This window comes from Bombyx mori, chromosome 3 (assembly GCF_030269925.1).
Source record: "Bombyx mori chromosome 3, ASM3026992v2".
Taxonomy (NCBI): Eukaryota; Metazoa; Arthropoda; class Insecta; order Lepidoptera; family Bombycidae; genus Bombyx; species Bombyx mori.
In genome coordinates, this window is record NC_085109.1 from 10,767,664 (window position 1) to 10,786,199 (window position 18,536).

Genomic DNA, 18,536 nt, shown 5'->3' on the forward strand with positions numbered 1-18,536 from the left:
ATGTCACTGTCAATATTCGCGAACGGTAAGTAGTACGAAGGGTGGGACAATTTTTGAATTGGTATAAAATTAACTGAAACCGTTCTTTATATCATATATTTTATTTCAGTTTATACGTTAACTATTATATTTACTAAATAATAAGAAAAAATGTTATTCTTCAAAGGTTTCGTTTAATTTTTCTTATGATAATGGTTGAAAATTGGGAAAAGGGACACGGATGGTAGTGAGATTTTGGGAACTATTTTTTTTATAAAATGGCTAATAGCTTATAAAACACAATAAATTGATCAGCAATATGTACCCCCCTTCATTAACTATAAAAAAAGTGATCAAAATCGATTTAGGTTTAATGTGTTATTCACAGCGAGACATCAAAAATGCACGTTTTCAAATATTCACCCTTATCATTTTTCATATAAATAAAATTAAAATAAGACATGACTTAAAGGTCTTAGTTACCAGGTCCTAAAATTCCTTAAAAAAACTCAACATGACGGTCTTCTATGTTTATTTGTATCACTTCTTCAGAATCATAAGTTAATCGCGTTAATCAATTTAAAGCTGAAGGCTGAAACATGAAGTAGTGGTCCTAAAAATGTCTAATCAAGTAGCTCAATTTGTTTCGGGACTGAAGTCTCGAACGGTTGACATTCAGATAAAGACTGCACGTGAACTTTATCATTATGCGAAGACGGAATTACGAGAGGTACCACAAGAGGAACTCACGCAGTTCCTCGATGAATTCAATCATCAAATATTTGAAATGGTTTCAAGCAATGACGTCCACGAAAAGAAGGGCGGTGTCCTTGCTATTGGTAATTTCATTCTCTTTTAAGATAATTTCAGGAATATATTTAAAATTCTAAGTAATTGTTTATTTCAGTATGCCTAATCGGTGGCGATTGCGACACAACAAAAACTCGTATAACGAGATTTGCCAACTATCTTCGCAATCTTCTACCATCTTCTGATGTGGGAGTGATGGAACTAGCTGCTAAAACTGTCGGTCGTCTTGCTACTGTGTCAGGTATTAAGAGGGCAGAGTATGTAGAATTCGAAGTTAAAAGAGCATTTGAGTGGTTGTCCGAAGAACGCAATGAAGGAAGACGCCACTCAGCAGTCTTACTTCTTAAAGAACTAGCCATAGCAATGCCAACATATTTTTATCAGCAAGTTTCAGGTTTCTTTGATCACATTCTAATAGCACTCAAAGATCCAAAGCAGCAAATCCGTGAAGCTGCAGCCAAGGCTCTGAGAGCTGGCTTGGTGGTGACTTCGCAGAGAGAAACAGCAAAGCAATCAACAGCAAAACTTCAGTGGTACATGCAGTGCTACGAAGAAGCTATGTTTTCTTTTGAAGACATACCATTAAAAGAAAAGAGCATGACCAAAGAGGATAGAGTGCATGGAGGATTATTAATATTGAATGAACTCTTAAGATGTTCAAATTCTGTTTGGGAAAAGAAGTACACACAGTTCATACACAACTTTGACACACAAAAAGACTTGACAGTCTCTGATGATATCATTTTTATAAGCGCTAAGTTGCACAGTCCTTCAGTCAAACGTGGATACTTGTGTGACGGTTTTAAAACTGAGAATGTTCAATATCCTGTGCCTATCTATGAATCAGCAGTATGTCGTAAACTACTTACTGAAAAGTTTGAGAAGATTTGTCAAGGTAACATTAGTGTTAAGTGTTAAAATTTTTCATTAATGAATAAATTCTAGTTATGAAAGTAATGCTTTTCTTTCCAAAAATAATTTTGAAAATTATAACATATAAAAAAAAAAATTGTTAGCTTAAAGAGATTTATGTAATAAAACTATTGTAGTATTATTACTATACCATATAATGCGATTAATATCTTTCAGATGTTATGGCTCAACGGGTATTGAAGATACAAGGGATACCACAAATATTACTTATAATAATTCCAAGATTGGCAGCTTTCAATAAAGAGTTTTTTCTAAAAAAATATTTTAGTACAACAATGCACTACTTGATCACATGTCTTCGTAGTAGAGAAAAAGACAAAAATGTTGCTTTTACAACAATAGGTTTGATGGCGGCTGCTCTAGAGAATGATATAAAGAATTATATTCCAAGAATCATGGAGGTTATAAAACAAGCTTTGCCTGTAAGAGATACACTAACAAAAAAGAGAATTTGGGTTGATCCATCTATTTTTGCATGTATAACTTTACTGGCTGGTACAGTTAAAGATCTAGTGGTTAATGATATAAAAGAACTCTTGGATCCAATGTTTGCTACTGGACTTAGCCCATCATTAACCATATGCCTCAGAGAGCTCAGTCTAAGCTTACCAAATCTCAGAAGGGAAATATCGGAAGGCTTACTAAATATGCTTTCAATTGTTTTAAGAAACAAACCATTTTTGCATCCTGGTGTACCACATTCTTTAGAACAACAAATGAGTAACATGAGTCTTGTGATAGAAGTACAAGATTCAGCCAGTGTAGTATTGGCATTACGCACATTGGGCACGTTTCATTTTGAAGGACAACACAGCTTATTAATGTTTGTTAGGCGCTGTGCAGAACACTTCTTGCTAAGTGATCAACAAGAAATTAGACTTGAAGCAGTTAAAACATCAGCAAAATTATTGGCTGATGCTACAATCAGAACTATCAACAGCCCATCTAGAACACTCACATTGTTAACTGCAGAGGTCATAGGCAAATTGTTAATTGTTGCAGTCACGGATCCTGACTATGAAGTACGTTATTGGGTATTAGAATCACTAACTGATATATTTGATATTCATTTGGCACAAGTTGAAAATCTTACTTTCCTTTTTATGGCCATGAATGATGAACACCTGTCCATTCGTGAATTGGCAATTTGTACAGTGGGACGTCTTAGTGCTGTGAACCCTGCCTATGTTATGCCAGGTCTTAGAAAAGTTTTGATACAATTCTTAACCGAATTAGAACACTCTGGAATGAGTAGAAATAAGGAGCAAGCAGCAAGAATGCTTGACAATTTAATACTACATGCACCGAAACTTGTAAAACCTTACATGGAAACAATACTTAATGTTTTGGTTCCAAAACTGAAAGAATCCGACTCTAATCCAGGTGTTGTAATCAGTGTATTGAAAGCGATTGGAGATTTGGCAGATGTACATGGAGACAATACTGGGCTGAAAAAATGGCTTCCCGAACTTTTGTCTATACTGTTGGAATTATTATCAGACGCGAGTGCCACTGAGAAAAGAAGTGTTGCGCTGTGGGCATTCGGACAACTAATTAGTGCTACTGGACATGTAGTAACTCCTTACACCGAATACCCAAACCTTATGGATGTACTGTTAAATTTCCTGAAAACTGAACAACAACCTAAAGATAGAAGGGAAACTATACGCGTTTTGGGTTTACTCGGTGCTTTAGATCCTTACAAGCACAAAATGACAAAAGGGATGAAGGTCGATTCCACACTTGTCCCTGTCACTGATAGCAAATCTGAAGGAAACAATTTTGATATGACTACCAGTGAAATGCTAGTTAATATGTCTTCCCCTGTTTTAGATGAGTACTATCCGGCAATCGTTATATCAACACTAATGCGGATATTACGTGATCCAACCTTACAACAGCATCACACTAATGTAGTTCAGGCTGTGACCTTTATATTCCAATCTTTAGGTATTAAATGTGTTCCGTACATATCTCGCGTGACCCCAAGCCTCTTGTACGTAGCGCGGGCGACTGATAACAACAACTTCCGCGAATTCCTTTTCACACAACTAGCGAGGCTAATCGCCATCGTGAAACAACACATACGCAATTATTTGGACAAGATATTTGATCTAATTAAGGAATTTTGGACGCCAAACAGCTTTCTACAACCGACGTTAATACTGTTAGTAGAATACATAGCCATAGCTCTCGGCTCGGAATTTAAGGTGTATTTACCACAGTTGATGCCTCAAATACTGCGCGTACTTGCGCATGATACTAGTAAAGATCGCGTGGTCACTGAAAAGCTTTTATATGCTCTACAAAAGTTCGAGGATAACCTTGACGACTACATGCATCTCGTAATACCGTCTATCGTTAAATTGTTTGACGCCTCCGATTGTCCAATTCATGTAGCTAAGGTGGCGATGGAAACAGTAGACATATTATCAGACTCTCTCAGTTATAATGAATTGGTTTCGAGAATCATCCACCCGCTTGTGCGGAGCCTAGATTCGTGCGCTCCACTAAGACAAACGGCAATGGACACCTTATGCGCCTTGATAGTGCAGCTAGGTAGAAAATATACCGATTTCATACCTCTAGTACAAAAAGTGGTGGTTAAACATAAAATACAGCATCAAAATTACGAACTTCTATTGTCAAGATTACAGTCTAGTCAAACTTTAGCTATGCATGAGTTTCTCCAAAGTACGAGGCGTAGGCCCAGAAATAACAACCAAGAGGTAAGGTCACTCATTTTCTCAAACAAGAAACTTATTTTTAAGTGGAATTATTATAAATTGTAAAAATAATATATCCTTGTTGATAAACATATAAAAATTTCAGGCTCGTATCATAGTATGTGACACATCACAGTCCATTCGCAAGTTATGTGTGAACGCTCATAGTTTGAAGCTTGCCTGGACTGTAAGCAGTCGTGTGTCTAAAGATGACTGGTTGGAGTGGCTTCGGCGGTTCAGCATTGGATTGCTAACCGAATCTCATAGCCCTGCTCTAAGGTATGTAATTTCACAATTATTAATATAATTGTATAATAGTAAATTGGCCAACACGCGGGATGAGATGTCCTACTTTTTTCTCGCGGTGCACATACTATTTTTTCTCCTACCAGGCCGAAAGTTCGTGAAGTACCGAGCCGGGGTCCAGGACCGAAGCCCTGGCGGAGGGGTGGGGGGGCGGAGCCCCCCTTACTCATAAAAAACAATTTAACTGTTTTTAAATTTTTAAATAAACTACTACTAATTGAATAAGAACTGTCTGATGAACTCATCTTTGTTTAATACTTCACTATTCAATTTTATTGCCTTTTGTTTATTTCACTTTTACACTAAACACAATATTGCAATTTACCCGAGCACTATAATGGCGGAGACTTTTAGGTGCGTGAGAGCAGACGTAGACACTAACGCGCATGCGCACTTGTCAGTACCCAGGGGGGAAAAGTTACACTATCTTCCCTGTACAGCGGGAGGAAAACCGAACTTTCGGCGTAGGTAGGAGAAAAACTAACATTCGCATTGTATAAAACGTAGTATAGTTATCAAAATTCGTTTTCAGGGCGTGTTTAGATCTTGCCCACAATTATTCTCAACTTTTGCGAGACTTGTTCAACGCGGCCTTCGTATCCTGTTGGACTGAGTTAGACGACACCTCGCGCACCGAACTGTCGAATGCGTTAGAACAGGCCTTAACTGCTCCAGACGCGCCGGAGCTGGCGCACACTGTGCTAAATCTGGCCGAATTCATGGAACACTGTGAAGGAGGCGCTTTGCCAATATCCACACAACTTTTGGGAGAACGGGCTATGCACTGTAGAGCATATGCCAAAGCTCTTCATTACAAGGTGAGCTATCTTATACCTTTAAACGAGCAATTCTTATATATATATATATATATATATATATATATAATCTGAATCTCGGAAACGGCTCCAACGATTTTAATAAAATTTAGTACACAGGAGATTTCGGGGGTGATAAATCGATCTAGCTACGGTTTATTTTCAGAAAATGTTGTTTTATTCGTGTTTTCAATAATCAACTTTATCGATAATCAACTTTGACTCTTCCCGACATCTATTGGCGAATAATAATACTATTTTTCATAATTGAGAGCAACTAACTGCTTTAAAGAGACAATAACACTAAAGCTATTTCAGCAGATGGCGTTGTTAAGCCACCCGAAGCCAATGAGTGTTTGGTTTAAGGTTAGACCAAGAAAATATACTGTTTATTTATATTATTTGTGTCTTTTTAACTCACGTGTTCACTTAAAAATGCCTAAACGATCTTGGAATATTTCATCATTTTATCAATATGTAATTCGTATTTAAATATAATTTCCAAAAAAGACAATTTATCAAAAAAAAAAAAAAAACGGGCAAAGCTCGGTCATCGTCTAGTTCTGTTAATGACAGCTTGTCAAGATTTTTAAATATCCTAAATCAAAATTTTATCTATCATTTTTGTATCCAGGAAGAAGAGTTCCGCAATGGCGCCACTTCACAAGTTGTAGAAGCTTTGATTCATATTAATAATAAATTGCAACAAAAAGAAGCAGCTGAAGGTCTATTGGAAAGAGTAATGGCTCAACGTGAAGCCGGGGACACGAATCTGAAAGTGCAAATCAGATGGTATGAAAAATTGCACAATTGGGAAAAAGCACTTAATCTGTACAGCGAAAAATTGTCAGCAGACCCTGACGATGTGGATGCATATCTCGGTGAACTACGTTGTTACGAAGCTTTAGGAGAGTGGTTAAAATTATACAATACAGTTTCAGAAAGTTGGGTTAAAATGGGTACTGACGAAAAATACAAAGCGGCCAGATTAGCCGCTGCAGCTGCGTGGGGCCTCAATGAATGGGATTCGATGGCAAAGTATGTAAATTTCCTACCCGAGAACACCCAAGACGGTGCTTTCTACAGAGCTGTTCTTAACATTCACAATGGTGAATATAAAGTATCAAAACAATTCATAGACTTAGCACGAACATTGCTGGATTCAGAACTAACTGCAGTGGCTGGAGAAAGCTATCAAAGAGCTTATGGAGCTCTGGTAAACGCTCAGTTACTTGCCGAATTAGAAGAAGTGATCACATATAAATTGGTAAATGAAAGAAGGGAAACCATTCGCCAAGCCTGGTGGACAAGGTTGCAAGGTGGCCAAAGATTGGTTGAAGACTGGCGTAGAATCTTACAAGTTCGTAGCTTAGTTCTTACGCCGCAAGAAGATATGGCTACTTGGCTTAAGTTCGCATCGTTGTGTAGGAAGAGTGGTGCTCCACGGCAAGCCCACAAAACTTTGGTGATGCTACTCGGTACTGATCCCAGCAAAAATAGAGATATGCCTCTTCCGACGCACGAGCCAAGATTGACTTTGGCCTACGCCAAGCACTTGTGGGTTGCTGGAGATAAACAGCTTGCGTACGATCAGCTTCAGCGTTACATCATCGGCACTGAAACTGGAGATGCTGACCACTGCAGACTATTGGCGCGATGCCATTTGAAATTGGGATCGTGGTGTGAATCTCTACTCGGAATCAATGAACATTCCATACCGGAAATATTGAGAAATTACGCGGCTGCCACAGAGTTGTCGTCCGATTGGTACAAAGCCTGGCATGCGTGGGCCTACATGAATTTTGAGACTGTGCTTTTCTACAAACATCAAGATACCAATTCCGGCCGCACCCTTTCTGGTGAGCGAAAAATGAGCCCCGAATGCATTCAACAGCACACGGTTCCCGCCGTAGAAGGCTTCTTTAAATCAATCTATTTGTCACACGGCAGCTCTTTACAAGATACATTACGATTGTTGACTTTGTGGTTTGACTATGGTCACTATCCCGCCGTACATGAAGCGCTCGTAGAGGGTATTAGAACTATTGAAATAAACGTGTGGCTCCAAGTCATACCGCAGCTCATCGCCAGAATCGACACACCTCGACCCCTAGTTGGGAAACTCATTCACTCATTACTCATCGACATTGGAAAGTCACATCCGCAAGCTCTTGTGTATCCATTGACGGTGGCCTCTAAATCGTCATTTGTGGCCCGAAAGAACGCAGCGAATCACATATTGAAGTCTATGTGTACTCATTCAAGCAATTTAGTCAATCAGGCCGCGATGATTTCGGAGGAACTGATCAGAGTAGCTATTTTGTGGCACGAACAATGGTATGAGGCATTAGAGGAAGCTTCTAGATTATATTTCAGCGAAAACGACGTTAATGCTATGCTGAAAACGCTGGAACCACTGCATGCTATGTTGGAGAGGGGACCGGAAACGGTAAAGGAAGCTTCGTTCAGCCACGCTTACAGCCGAGAACTTAACGAGGCACAAGATTGGTGCAACCGATATAAGGTATGTTAGATACGTTAGAAGATCGTCGACAAGTCGTCGTGGCCTAAAGGATAAGACGTCCGGTGCATTCGTATTTAGCGATGCACCGGTGTTCGAATCCCGCAGGCGGGTACCAATTTTTCTGATGCAATACGTACTTAACCAATGTTCACGATTGACTTCCACGGTGAAGGAATAACATCGTATAATAATTACTACATGGTATAAAACAAAGTCGCTTTCTCTGTCCCTATATCCGTATGTATGCTTAAATCTTTAAAACTACGCAACAGATTTTTATGCGGTTTTTTTTAATAGATAGAGTGATTGAAGAGGAAGGTTTATATGTATAATAACATTCATTAAATAGTGGAGAAATCAATAATAAATTACAGTTTCCGAAGCGAAGCGAGGGCGGGTCGCTAGTAATATATAAATCTACAGTGGTTTTTACGGATGTTCCGTTATAACTACTGACCCATGCATCCGATTGACTTGAAACTTGGTATCCATGTAGAAAATACATGTACTTAATGGATAGACTAATATTTATTTAAGAATGTTGGACTCCCTACACCCGTTGCGGGGACGTTAATGATGAGAATCTTTGTGGGGGTGAGAAATAATAATGCTAATTTTAAATGCCCAGTGAAGCGGACGGGTACAGCTAGTCGTATAATAAAAATCAAACTCGCAAAATTATAATTTGCATAATTACTGGTGGCATCTTGTGAGTCTGCACGAGTAGGTACCACCACCCTGCCTATTTCTGCCGTGAATCAGGAATGCGTTTGGGTTTGAAGGGTCATCTTATTCAGAACTAGCGACCCGCCCTCGCTTCGCTTCGGAAACATTAAATTTTATTATTGAATAGTTGAGTCCCGCGATGTTACCCGCGGTTATTGTCGTATCGCGGGTGACGCCGCGGGGCGAAGCTCGTATTAAAAAGTAGCCTAAGTTACTCCTTATATCATCAGCTACCTGTCAGTGAGAGTCCCGTCAAAATCGGCCCAGCCGTTCCAGAGATTAGCCGGAACAAAATTAAATACATAGACAAAAATTGTAAAAAATGTCATTTTGGTGTATGTACCATATACATAATAATATATTTATATGCATGTAGTAAAAAGCGGCTATTTCAATATTACAAACAGACACTAATTTTATTTATATGTATAAATTAAATTAATTAAATCCATGTATACAGGAATCTGGTCAGGTGCGAGATCTGAACCAAGCGTGGGACCTGTACTACCACGTGTTCCGTCGCATCAGCCGGCAGCTGCCGCAGCTGACGTCGCTGGAGCTGCAGTACGTGTCGCCGCGGCTGCTGAACTGCCGCGACCTGGAGCTCGCGGTGCCCGGCTCCTACGTGCCCGACCAGGACCTCATACGCATCGCGCATATACAGAGCAGCCTGCAGGTAGCGGCTTAGCGTTTAGCGGTAGGCAGCGGCTTGGCCCTGCCCCTGGCATTGCTGAAGTTCATGGGCGACGGTAACCACTCACCATCAGGTGGGCCGTGCGCTCGTCTGCCTGCAAGGGCATTAAAAAAAAACTAATTTATGTGTATTATCTATGGTTAATATTAAAGAGTATTGTCGTTCGGACTTTTTGGCGGGAACGCGAGGAGTGAAGTTGTGTGATTTGTTTTATTTTGTCTATTTAGTGTTTCTTCGGGTTTAAATGTGTAATAATGGTGGTTTATTAACTGTTTAATATCTGTGAAAGTGCACAAATGTGGGAAAATGAAATAAAGCCGCTGGACGTAACTTCTCGGGATCCTCCAAAAAGTCCACTGAAATAATCTTAGTAAATTACCACCATTTTACTGAGATTATATTTCATCCCGTATCATCTCATTTAATTTCATCCCAGTTGATTAATGTCTCAAATTAATCATCTTCATGTCATTTCACTCCATAATATAATTTTTCATAAAAATATGAATATAAATTAAAATAAGACATGACTTAAAGGTCTCAGTTACCAGGTCATAAAATCCCTTAAAAAAAAAGCATTGTCGTTCGGACTTTTTGGCGGGAACGCGAGGAGTGAAGTTGTGTGATTTGTTTTATTTTGCCTACTTAGTGTTTCTTCAGGTTTAAATGTGTAATAACGGTGGTTTATTACCTTAAATATCTATGAAAGTGCACGAATGTGGGAAAACGAAACAAAGCCGCTGTGCGTAACTTCTCGGGATCCTCCAAAAAGTCCACTGAAAAAATATCAGTAAATGACCTCCATTTTACTGATGTTACATTTCATCCCATATCATCTAATCTCATTTGATTTAATTTAATCCCAGTTGATTAATGTCTCAAATTAATCATCTTCAATTCATCTCATTTCATTTCACTCCATATTATCATTTTTCATAAAAATAAGATTATATAAATTAAAATAAGACATGACTTAAAGGTCTTAGTAACCAGGTCATAAAATCACTTAAAAGTATTGTCGTTCACAGGTGATAAGTTCTAAACAAAGACCACGTCGTCTCTGCATCCGCGGTTCGAACGGTAAAGACTACATGTTCCTGCTGAAGGGTCACGAAGACCTCCGTCAAGACGAAAGAGTGATGCAGTTGTTCGGTCTCGTGAACACGCTGCTGCAGGCCGACCCGGACACTTTCCGGCGTGACCTGGCCATACAGAGATACGCGGTCATCCCGCTCTCCACTAATTCGGGTCTCATTGGCTGGGTGCCGCACTGTGACACTCTGCACTTCCTCATCAAAGATTACAGGGACAAACGCAAGTGTTTGTTGAACATCGAACACAGAATCATGCAACGGATGGCCTCAGATCTCGATAAATTGATGCTAATGCAAAAGGTAATCACTTTTATTGTAATGTTTCACTTTCAATTGGTTACTAGACTTTTTAGCCAACTCACCTTTTTTTTTTCTAAGCTGATAGTCTTGAGTGGCTATATCAGCGTCGCCTTAACTAGTAGGTGAGCTCACGGGGCTCAAACCTGATGAGACCAACTCACCTTTTTTTATGCCGCGAAGCGCTATTACTAAACAATTGAGGATGACTCTGTTTAACTTTGACTTGTATTGAACTGGATAGCGGCATTCGCGTTGTGGTGTCTATCGATTCCTTTAATCACTACACGACTGGGCCGTGTGAATAGATAAGAAAACAATATCTAACAAAAAAAACTTTTTCAGGTGGAAGTTTTTGAGCATGCTCTAGAGCATACGGTCGGTGACGATTTGGCGAAGTTGTTATGGCTGAAGAGTCCGTCGTCGGAGGTGTGGTTCGAGCGGCGCACCAACTACACGCGCTCGCTCGCCGTCATGAGCATGGTGGGCTACATCCTCGGCCTCGGGGACAGGCACCCGTCCAACATCATGCTCGACAGGGTCACCGGAAAATTTTTGCATATTGACTTTGGTGATTGCTTCGAAGTTGCTGTCACGAGAGATAAATTCCCGGAGAAGATTCCGTTTAGGTTGACTAGGATGCTCATTAATGCCATGGAGGTGAGGCGTTCAATATGAACTATTAATTTTGAGTCCCATACATTATTAGTTACACTCAGTGGTCAGAACACCGCGGCGCGCCAGCCCTGTGCGCCTCGTTAACTCCTCGGCTACAGCTCTTCCGCGAAATTATTAGGTATGTAGGAACGGAACGGAGCGATATGGAGCATGACTGAGTGAGAGTGGTAGGAGATGTCGTGTTAGGAAGTAAGAAAGACAAACGCGGTGTAACTCTGAAGAAGCAAGACGTTTATATTTTAGTTACATAGATTAAGACGAAATAAAGAATCAAGTTTGTGTGAAGTGTGAAGTGATCAGACGTTTCACTGGCCCACCCTGAATATAAAACCCCACATGTATGTAATTATTTTTGTAGTAGTGTTTCTTATTAAAGCAAAGCACATGGTAAAAACATGGTATGACAAGGTTTCCGACCACTCGCTACACCTATAATCATGGATTTAAATCTAATTAATTTTACACTATTTTTAGTAAGGCATCATCATGAAATACAGTTCGATCTAATAAGCTGGAATGTGAGAACAGGCTTAATGGCTTAAATAGATCCGGTCCTGGGGCTACCTGTCTCATAGTTTATGAATTTATGAATGTGTCGAACTCATAGTCACTTCATGAGCGTCACCGCTTGATGTGAAATGTATATAACTGAATTATGACTTTACCGTCCGTGTTATGTATTTATTAGTATTTATTAATAATATATTATTTTTAATACTGTATAAACTTTTATATGCATGTATGTATATGTGATTTTATGTATGTATTTGTAATTTAATATAAATTTCATGCTATTCACTCTGCACTACTTTTGTTGACTGGTAGAGATTGCCTTTGGCATTAAGTCTACCAATGTAAATTTTACATGGAGTTTAATAAATAAATAAATAAAATGATGTACAGGTGACAGGCATCGAAGGAACGTACCGCCGAACATGCGAGTCCGTGATGGAAGTACTGCACCGACACAAAGACAGCGTGATGGCCGTGCTCGAGGCCTTCGTGTACGACCCGCTGCTGAACTGGAGGCTCATCGAGGCGACGCGGCGCTCGCGGGCCGACCCCGACGCGTGCCCCGCGGAGCCCGCCAGCCCGCCGCGCGACCCCCCGCGCGAGCCCCCGCGAGACCTCCCGCGCGACCCGGCGCAACCCGCCGAGGCCAACCTCAACAAGCGCGCCCTCTCCATCGTGAACCGCGTCCGGGACAAGCTCACGGGCCGCGACTTCCCGCACATCGACGAGACGGTGTCCGTGCAGAAACAAGTCGACCTGCTCATCCAGCAGGCGACCAGCAACGAGAACTTATGTCAGTGCTATGTCGGCTGGTGTCCGTTTTGGTGATGTCCTTTACAATTGAATATGCAATTTCGAAAAGGGCACATGTCGCATATTTTGTCAAATACGTTTTTTCATATACGTTTCATGTAGTTTTGAGGCTTACCTACACCAATTTTATAATAATTCCAGTAATTTTCAATTGCTAATTAACGCTAAAATATATCTCAAAAGTTAATATTTTAAATTTTACATTGCTTTAGAAAATAATCCATTTTTTTTCATTTCCTGAACATTTTACATTTTCAGAGATGTGCCCTTTTCGAAATTGCATATTCAATTATTGTGATGTGTTATTGAGCATTTTTACTAAGTAGCTGCTGTAAGTTGTAACTTTTAATTTTAATCTAATAAATATTAAATACAATAATATAACAATGACTTAAATTGCAATGTTTTACTTCCAATGCAAATGAAAGTTTTGAAGAAAACAATGACAACAATATAGTTGTTTAACAAGTGTACCGTGCAATGCAAACTAGACTAGAATAATAATAATGCCTCTAACGAAGGATCTGTTCAATGAAATATTTGATTGTTATATTATTCGTATTTGTGTTGTGTAAAATGAAAATGATTCATTAATTTTAAGATTTTCAGTTGGGAATTAAACGAAAAAAAATCTTTATACTGTTTAATTTCTGTTATTAAAAAAAGGCTTAAAAATTTAATGCACCAAAGATATCAGGAAATTAAATTAATAATTGTTTCTAAACTCTAGTCTATGTCCAATATTGACCACTAGCGACCCGCCCTATCTTCGCTTCGGAAACAATAAACTTTAATATTGATAGCTGTCCCGTGATGTCACCTGCGGTTATTGTCGTACCGTGGGTGTCGCCGTGGGGCGAAGCTAGTCTAAAAAAAGTTGCCTAAGCTACTCCTTAAATCATCAAGGTACTACCTATCAGTGAAAGTCTCGTCAAAATCGGTCCAGCCGTTCCAGAGATTAACGGGAACAAACAGACAGATAGACAGACAGACAGACAAAAATTGTAAAAAATATATTTTAGTGTATGTACCGTATATATATTCATATGCATGTAGTAAAAAGCGGTTATTAGAATATTACAAACAGACACTCCAATTTTATTTATATGTATAGATTTATGAAATATTTTCAAGAATACCAAAAAGCATTTCCTACATTCTCATTTTTCTTTGGGCGTAAAGACTTGAAAAAGTCTACGGCCAACACATCGACCTGTTTGAGATATGGAGATGGAGGAAAATATCAAAGTTCCGACGCGGCACAGCACCATATGCGCGCAAAGGAGTTTCGAGTTTTTGGACGCGTTGTCAGAAAGAGAAGCGACAATCTAGAAAAGCTGCTGGTAACAGGCAACGTATGCGGAAGAAGACCCAGAGGCAGAAGTTCAATGCTAGTCAGACTAGATACGCTCTAATGTCGACACCTTAGTCCACGATGCTATCCACTCTGCTGAGGATAGGCAGTGCTGGTGTGGAATAGCCCAGGAAAGTTATTCAGGGAGGCCACGACCCTTTGCATTGAGGATTTTCGAAGCAGAGAGAAGGTAGTTTCTAAAGACTATAATCACAGACAGTGCAATTCGGATTCAAAGATATTATCATAACAGCAATGGATTGAACTGGATTGAACACGCACGCGTGCTAACATTTGTTGTTGCTAATAGGCTTTATATAAGTGCTTTCTGTGCTTTTTTGTATAGTGAGTATAATGAATATGTTTTAAACGAAACTTGTTCCCTATAGCCAATTCCATAAAAAGATATATTATTATTATGTGCTGCGTTTCGTTATGCCTTTCTGTCTGGCGCGCTATGGCGCTGTCTCGAAAGGCAACAAGCTTGTGGAATTCGGTGGTTTACAAAATAAATATAGCGTAAAACAACCACCATAGTTCAAAGTTTTGATTAATAAACAAGGTTATTAAATAATACATATAACAATGTATATTATGCTTATAAGTAACGAAAATAAATAAAAAATATGAATCTTAAAATACCCAGGATAACATTATGTAATAATGTGCTTTACGTTATTAATGAGATTTTAAATAAAGCGACATCTATCCTATGATTACACAAAACAGGAACTGTCAGTTTGACTTTTACCATTGATTGTCATTAGGAAGGCGACATTATTTTTTTTTGTCTTTCGTTACATCAGAAAATGCTTAATTTCAAATTATTTTGTCATTATAAACATACGTGTACGGTTACGATATGAATCTAAATTTTCGTGGAATGACAATTTAAATAATAGAAAATTCAATTATAACAGCATTGTCTACATATTGTTCTTCTGGTTATTTCCTACTTCATACACACAAAAAATCTTAATACATTGGCCGCTTTTCTATGCAAGTCCATGTAAACATAACATTTATATACACACAAATCTTTTTTATTTTTTTATTGCTTGGATAGGTGGACGAGCTTACAGCCCACCTGGTGTTAAGTGACTACTGGAGCCCATAGACATCTACGACGCAAATGCGCCACTCTCCTTGAGATATAAGTTCTAAGGTCTCAAGTGTAGTTACAACAGCTGCCCCGCCCTTCAAACCGAAACGCATTACTGCTTCACGGCAGAATTAAGCAGGGTGGTGGTACCTACCCGTGTGGACTCACAAGAGGTCCTACCACCTGGTTTTACACGGTGATAAAGCCATAGGTTAATCCATAACTGATTCGCCCCAGATCTGTAGAATATTCGTAATCATCAGTAATTACGCTAATTATTTATTTATTTGCGGGCTCGTTTTTATGATATTATTAATTCATTGTGGAAATCATTCGTGAAACTTGGGTATGTATTTGATACCTGCATGTAGGATATGAATACCAGTATAGTCGCATCGATTGATGTCAGTATATCAGTCGTCTTATCTTTTAGGCCACGCCCGCTACGAAGCATCTCAAGAAGGAAGAAACATCATCTGGAGCATCACATCCTTAAGTCAACCCGCGCCGTCGTCAGGATATATGTTACATATTGATGACCGTGTTATGAGCTCACAATATTTGATGCCATTGCTACACTGCCCATTAGCGGACCTAAACAAAGCTTTTCTATTCTAAGTATCGATGAATAATACCTATTTGTAGTATATGTTACTAGAACGAAGGTGATACCAATCATCGATATGACATTTCGTATGATAAAATAAGATTTTGTAATGTAACAAGATTGCGTGGCGATAAGTGACATCACCGCGGAATAACTTCTCATAATCATTTTCCGGTTGTTTTATATCGCTGAGCGTCGCTATTACCTACATATTTTATTTAATAAAAAAAAAGGTTAATTCGTCCTTTTGTTTTGGTTTTAATTATCATATGGGCTGCAGAGAGACCGTTGCTGAAAACATACATACAAGTGGCAGCACTAGTCATGTACATTGTACTTATAATTGTAAAAAAAAAACAATATTCTGTTAATGCTCTTTGCAACAATGTTATGCATCAACTGACGTATGTGGCTTACGAGCCCTAAGACCTGTACGGAACGAGTGATTGCCACCTATCTTAGAGTAGGTATAAGATACGTGTTGGTTCTAAATTTAGATCGTCGTGAAGGGCGACATTCCTCACGGGTACCACGGTGCTCCCACGGCTACCTTGCAGAAACGGTATGGTTTAATGACCTGGAGAGTTTATGCGCATGGGGGCTTCGTGAGTGAACCCATAGAACCCATAGATTCCATAGATCATGACGAAACGTATGCATGTTTTGAAGAGTGTTACCTTATCAGGAAGGGATAATTTACTTCGCTTGGAGGTCATTGGGTAGAGTCGACCGAGTAGAAACGCGGCTCTACCGCGTATTAACTTAATGTGGAGACCGCATGTCATCCCTGTGTGGAGGGTGATGCATAGGTACGTGGCCTTTGAGGCCCACGCTATGGGCTGGCCAAATATTCTAACGGCGGGAATAAAGCACGGTAGGGCTTAATTCGTGACGAAATACTAGTTGCAGTGGTGTCGGGAGGGTAACCCCTTTTGAAGAGCACGGCTGTGTTTTTAGTGGGTAGCTAGCTTCCTCATCCCATTCCTCATCAGCGACATAAAGTATATCAAGGAGATCTCAAGGACTTGGTACGGCTCTCAAACAAGGCTATAGGCTATAGGATGAAAGATGAAATATGAAATATTTAAAGAAAGACTTAGTGATTTGGAAAAATCAGCTTTGGACACTTTGATAAAAGTTACTTTCTATTAGGTATCTAGAAAATAACTGATCGAATGGCTATTGAAGTGTTGTCGTGGAACTTAAATATTAAGTGGTGGTTAATGGTAATATTAAGTTATGGTCGTGAGATTTCACCACGGAACGTTACATGCCTGTCCAGCGGTATCATCAGGCCTTTTTTTTCGAAGATGCGTGAGGAGCCGCGCTCACTGTCAATGGCAACGATATCGGACGATGATAACAAACTTTTTGTGGCCTAGGATAGATGATATGGATCTTAGAAGCATATGGTTTCGACAGGACGACGTCACTTGCCATACAGCACGGGAAACATTAAATTTAATGGATGAGAAATTCGAAGTCTTCGTCATCTTGCGTGGTGGCGACATCAACTGACCACCGATCGTGAAAGTTAACACCGCTCGACTACTTTCTGTCGGGTTACGTGAAATCATTAGTCTATGCAGACAAACCATAGTCTATTGCCGCCCTGAAGGTGTGCTCTTCGTGAAATTGAGCACCATTTATAATAACATAATAACATCGAATAGATACTCTATAAAATAAAATAAAAATTGTGGCATTATCACTTAAACAGGTTTTTTATTATATTTATAAATTTGAGCACTCTTAATGAAAAACCCTTTACTTAGGAAGCTTTGAGCTGTAATATGTTGTTGAAAATATATTTTTTTATTTTTATATGTAGACTTCCGAGGGTTAACGCTGCGCTCTGGAGCTTACTCGCGATTAGGGACTTGTTTCTACTCGGGTAGTAAACGGTTGTGTCGTCAGCGAATAAGGCTAGCTGAGTCGGCGGCGACTGGGGAATATCGTTAATAAGTAAACTAAATCGGCTTTTTTTATTGCCTAGATGTGTGAACGAGCTCACAGCCCACCTGGTGTTAAGTGGTTACTGGAGCCCATAGACAACTAAAACGTAAATGCGCCACACTTCTTGAGATATAAGTTCTAAGGTCTCAATATAGTTACAACGGCTGCCCCACCCTTCAAACCGAAACGCATTACTGCTTCACGGCAGAAATAGGCGAGGCGGTGGTACCTACCCGTGCGGGCTCACATGAGATCCTCTCCACTCACATGGGGTCCGCTTTTGCGACGTCGAAGAAATGGGCTCCCGTGTAGATCGATTTTAGTCGGTTAATCTGTTGTACGCACGAATGATTTGCACGGAATCCGAATTGTTTATCGATGAGAATGCCAGACTAATTGTTGTACCAAGGACGTAGTATCTTGTAAATATAAACTCGAAAAATATATGAATTTGCTGATTTCTATCATCAGCTATTTTGTTTCAAAGCTGTTCAGCATTCCAGTTTGAAGTCTGAGCTCCGGTAACCATTTAATACCAAGTGAGGTGTGAGCTTACGATTACACGTTACACATACCTACCCAACGATTGCATGTAGGGCAATGACGGTG

The 18,536-nt window shown here is 39.5% G+C and overlaps 1 protein-coding gene across 1 annotated transcript; it reads left to right on the forward strand.

Moving 5' to 3' along the window:
• The first annotated feature begins 598 nt into the window (after positions 1-598).
• Positions 599-12,923, forward strand: TOR2 (target of rapamycin). Its single transcript, NM_001184845.1, is given in 10 exon segments — positions 599-818; positions 887-1,684; positions 1,879-4,451; positions 4,555-4,727; positions 5,287-5,572; positions 6,204-8,093; positions 9,280-9,495; positions 10,542-10,907; positions 11,250-11,564; positions 12,486-12,923. Coding segments are annotated over 10 exon segments (7,275 nt in total).
• Positions 12,924-18,536: the final 5,613 nt, after the last annotated feature.